Below are 5,000 nucleotides of genomic sequence, written 5' to 3' on the forward strand. Positions count from 1 at the left end.
CACACACACACACACACACACACACACACACACACACACACACACACACACACACACACACACACACACATATACACACACACACACACACACATACACACACACACATATACACACACACACACACACACACACACACACACACACACACACACACACACATATACACACACACACATACACACAGACACACACACAGACAGACAGGCAGCTGCTAGTTCAGTCCCTGGCCCATCCCCAGCAGACTCCACAGACAGACAGACCAGACCACTGCACAAGCCCCCAGAGGGTTTGGTTTAAAGCGGTTCTTTTTTCAGAGAGAACTCACGGTTCCTCGAGACAGGACCCTTGAGGCCCTGCTCCCAAATGTACGCGGGTTCCATCCTGACCACGGGAACCGCCTGTACGGAGTTTTGCACGTTTTCTCCCCGTGACCCGCGTGGGTTTTCTCCGAGATCTTCGGTTTCCTCCCACACTCCAAAGACGTGCAGGTCTGTAGGTTGCCCCGATATGCTGCCTGACCCGCTGAGTTACTCCGGGATTTTGAGTCCATTCGTTTAGCCGTGCTCTTAATGTTGCTGGGAATCCTCGCGCCCTAACATAGAAACATGGATGATAGGTGCAGGAGGAGGCCATTCGGCCCTTCGAGCCAGCACTACCATTCATTGTGATCATGGCTGATCATCCACAATCAATAACCCGTGCCTGCCTTCTCCCCATATCCCTTGACTCCACTAGCCCCCAGAGCTCTATCTAACTCTCTCTTAAATCCATCCAGTGATTTGGCCTCCATCGCCCTCTGTGGCAGGGAATTCCACAGATTCGCAACTCTCTGGGTGGAAAAGGTTGTTCCTCGTCTCAGTCTTCAAGTGGTAAGATTGATTGGAGGGTCTCACTCCCCACACTGTCGCCATGACTCCAGGATCAAATGCATCTCAACTCTGGAGTTTACAGGAAGATGGCCGCAGCAAAAATGCTGGAGTAACTCAGCAGGACAGGCGGCGTCTCTGCAGAGAAGGAACGGGTGACGTTTTTGGGTCGAGACCCTTCCTCAGACGCAGCAGAAAGCTGTTATAAAATGCTCGTGGGATATCTGGGCAGCGGCTGCCGTGCCATTTTGGCGGCCCAGTCTATTGAAGCAATATACTTATTGAATTGGGAAAATTTCTGGACCATGAAATGCGTTTCATTGGAACATATCATTTATCAATTCTGCGCATAACTTCTTCGTTGTGAGAAAGTAATTTCTTCGAGATGAACTGCGGGGGGATGGACCTCACGGCGTGCCTGAGAGAGTGCCAATTACAGAGGCCAGGAGATAGGGTCGTATACAATCCAGCTCGCTCCTTAATTATGTCGGAAGGAACTGCAGATGCTGGTTTCAAACGCAGGTAGACACAAAATGCTGGAGTAACTCAGCGGGACCGGTTTCCTTCCAGGGACCAGATTTGTAGGTTCATTGGCCTCGGTAATATTGGAAATTGTCCCTAGTGTGAGTAGGATGGACACTGGACAATAGGTGCAGGAGTAGGCCATTCGGCCCTTCGTGCCAGCACCGCCATTTAATGTGATCATGGCTGATCATCCCCAATCAATACCCCGTTCCTGCCTTCTCCCCATATCCCCTGACTCCGCTATCTTTAAGAGCCCTGTCTAGCTCTCTCTTGAAAATATCCAGGAAAGTTGCCTACACGGTAGAGCACAGAAACATTGTGTGTGTGTGCGTGTGTGTATGTGAGTGTGTGTGTATATAGAGTGTGAGTGTGTGTGTGTGTTTATGTGTGTGTGTGTGTGTTTAGAGTGTGTGTGTGTGTGTGAGTGTGTGTTTAGTGTGTGTGTGTGTGTGTTATGTGTGTGTGTTTAGAGTGTGTGTTTACAGTGTGTGTGTGCAGTGTGTGTTTGTGTGTGTGTGTGTGTATGTAGTGTGTGTGTGTGTGTGTGTTTAGAGTGTGTGTGTGTGTGTGTGTTTAGAGTGTGTGTGTGTGTTTACAGTGTATGTTTTAGTGTGTGTGTGTGTGTGTGTTTACAGTGTGTGTTTAGAGTGTGAGTGTGTGTGTGTGTATAGAGTGTGTGTGTGTGTGTATAGAGTGTGTGTGTGTGTGTATAGAGTGTATGTTTAGAGTGTGTGTGTGTGTGAACCCTGTCTGCTCTCACAGTTCACCGTGTGAATGACGTGCGGGGCGTTTGCTGCTTTCAACGTGGCCGCTGTAGCGGGCGTGAGCGGTGAGCAGCGGCTGGTGCCGGCTCTGTACCGGGTCGGTGTGAACTGTGGGTAACGGGCTGTTGCTCTGTTGCAGATGATGGTGACATGGGAGCCGACGAGGTGCAGCTTCATGTGACAGGTAACGCTCAGTGTTTTGTCTGTGAGTTTCCTGGTTCCTGCTGGTCCCTGCTGGTGGGATCTGCTGTGTCCCTGCTGGTTGGATCTGCTGCTGTGCTGTGTTAAAGCACAAGGCATTGGGGGTTCAGTATTGATGTGGATAGAGAACTGGCTGGGCAAACAGGAAGCAAAGAGTAGGAGTAAACGGGTCCTTTTCACAATGGCAGGCAGTGACTAGTGGGGTACCGCAAGGCTCAGTGCTGGGACCCCAGCTATTTACAATATATATTAATGATCTGGATGAGGGAATTGAAGGCAATATCTCCAAGTTTGCGGATGACACTAAGCTGGGGGGCAGTGTTAGCTGTGAGGAGGATGCTAGGAGACTGCAAGGTGACTTGGATAGGCTGGGTGAGTGGGCAAATGTTTGGCAGATGCAGTATAATGTGGATAAATGTGAGGTTATCCATTTTGGTGGCAAAAAACGGGAAAGCAGACTATTATCTAAATGGTGGCTGATTGGGAAAGGGGGAGATGCAGCGAGACCTGGGTGTCATGGTACACCAGTCATTGAAGGTAGGCATGCAGGTGCAGCAGGCAGTAAAGAAAGCGAATGGTATGTTAGCTTTCATAGCAAGAGGATTTGAGTATAGGAGCAGGGAGGTTCTACTGCAGTTGTACAGGGTCTTGGTGAGACCACACCTCAGGAAGGACATTATTGCCATAGAGGGAGTGCAGAGACGGTTCACCAGACTGATTCCTGGGATGTCAGGACTGTCTTATGACGAAAGACTGGATATACTTGGTTTATACTCTCCAGAATTTAGGAGATTGACAGGGGATCTTATAGAAACTTACAAAATTCTTAAGGGGTTGGACAGGCTAGATGCAGGAAGATTGTTCCCGATGTTAGGGAAGTCCAGGACAAGGGGTCACAGCTTAAGGATAAGGGGGAAATCCTTTAAAACCGAGATGAGAAGAACCTTTTTCACACAGAGAGTGGTGAATCTCTGGAACTCTCTGCCACAGAGGGTAGTTGAGGCCACAGTTCATTGGCTATATTTAAGAGGGAGTTAGATGTGGCCCTTGTGGCTAAGGGGATCAGGGGGTATGGAGACAAGGCAGGTACGGGATACTGAGTTGGATGATCAGCCATGATCATATTGAATGGCGGTGCAGGCTTGAAGGGCCGAATGGCCTACTCCTGCACCTAATTTCTATGTTTCCATGTGTCCCTGCTGGTCCCTGCTGGTGGGATCTGCTGTATCCCGGATTCCCTGCAGCCAGGGCTGTGTAGATCCACTAATCTTGTTCTCCAGACTTGCTTGCACTTGTGATTCTGTTACCTGCCACTCCGACATTATCGCAACACCCCGCCACAAACACACACCCTGCTGCTGCTGCTGCTGCCAATATCATTCTGTTTCTTTCTGTTCCATTTTCTCCTGAATTGATGATGAAATCAAGGTGGTCCCATCCTCCAAAGTGTAATTTATTCCCCTCTGTAATCAGGTTTCTGAACGATCCTTCCAGAGAAGGTTTAAGAGGATTTGAGTCGGCAGTGTCGCAGCGGCAAGGTTGCGGGTTCCATCCCGACTACGGGTGCTGTCTGTACGGAGTTTGCACGTACTCCCTGTGACCGCGTGGGTTTTCTCAAGGAGCTCCGGTTTCCTCCCACACTCCAAAGACGTGCAGGTTTGTAGGTTAATTGGCTTCTGTAAATTGTCCCCACTGCGTCTCGGCTAGAACTAGTGTGTGGGGATCATTGATGGGCAGAAGGGCCTGTTTCCACGCTGTATCTCTGAACTAAATTAAAGTGGGAATTCTTTCCCAGTTATTGACCCTCAACATGGGGCACATACGAGGATGTTGCCGGGACTCGAGGGCGTGAGCTACAGGGAGAGGTTGAGTAGGCTGGGACTCTATTCCATGGAGCGCAAGAGGATGAGGGGTGATCTTATAGAGGTGTATAAAATCATGAGAGGAATAGATCGGGTAGATGCACAGAGTCTCTTGCCCAGAGTAGGGGAATCGAGGACCGGAGGACATAAGTTCAAGATGAAGGGGGAAAGATTCAATAGGAATCTGAGGGGCAACTTTTTCACACAAAGGTGGTGGTGAGTGTATGGAATGAGCTGCTGGAGGAGGTAGCTGGGACTATCCCAACGTTAGGAGAAACATTGAGACAAGAACATGGATAGGACAAGTTTAGAGGAATATGGGCCAAACGCAGGCAGGTGGGACTAGTGCAGATGGGGCATGTTGGCCGGTGTGGGCAAGTTGGGCCGAAGGGCCTGTTTCCACACTGCATCTCTCTATGATTCTAATTAAAGAGAACTGCAGATGCTGGTTTACACCGAAGAAAGACTCAGAGTACTGGAGTAACTCAGCGGGTCAGGCAGCATCTGTGGAGAACATGGATAGGTGACGTTTCACAGAGTGCTGGAGTAACTGGAGCAGGGGATCGAGAACCAGACAACACGGGTTTAATGTGAAGGGGAAAAGATTTAATAGGAACAAGATTTAATAGGGCAACCTTTCCACACAGAGCGTGTTGGGTGGATGGAACGAGCTGCCGGAGGAGGTAGTTGAGGCTGGGTCCATCGTAACGTTTCAGAAACATTTAGACAGGTACATGGATAGGATAGGTTTAGAGGGGGATGGGCAGGTGGGACTGCTG

General features: G+C 49.6%; 1 protein-coding gene across 5 annotated transcripts in view; it reads left to right on the top strand.

Moving 5' to 3' along the window:
• The window catches only part of LOC129711466 (kazrin-like), a 243,283-nt gene that overhangs the window by 26,824 nt on the left and 211,459 nt on the right, over window positions 1-5,000 (top strand). For all 5 annotated transcript variants that reach the window (XM_055659082.1, XM_055659084.1, XM_055659083.1 and 2 more), the window contains exon 2: window positions 2,298-2,342. In XM_055659082.1, coding sequence (XP_055515057.1) covers window positions 2,298-2,342 — 45 coding nt within the window. The remainder of the gene's footprint in view (window positions 1-2,297; window positions 2,343-5,000) is intronic.

The sequence above is a fragment of the Leucoraja erinacea genome, chromosome 30 (assembly GCF_028641065.1).
Source record: "Leucoraja erinacea ecotype New England chromosome 30, Leri_hhj_1, whole genome shotgun sequence".
In the NCBI taxonomy this organism is placed as follows: Eukaryota; Metazoa; Chordata; class Chondrichthyes; order Rajiformes; family Rajidae; genus Leucoraja; species Leucoraja erinaceus.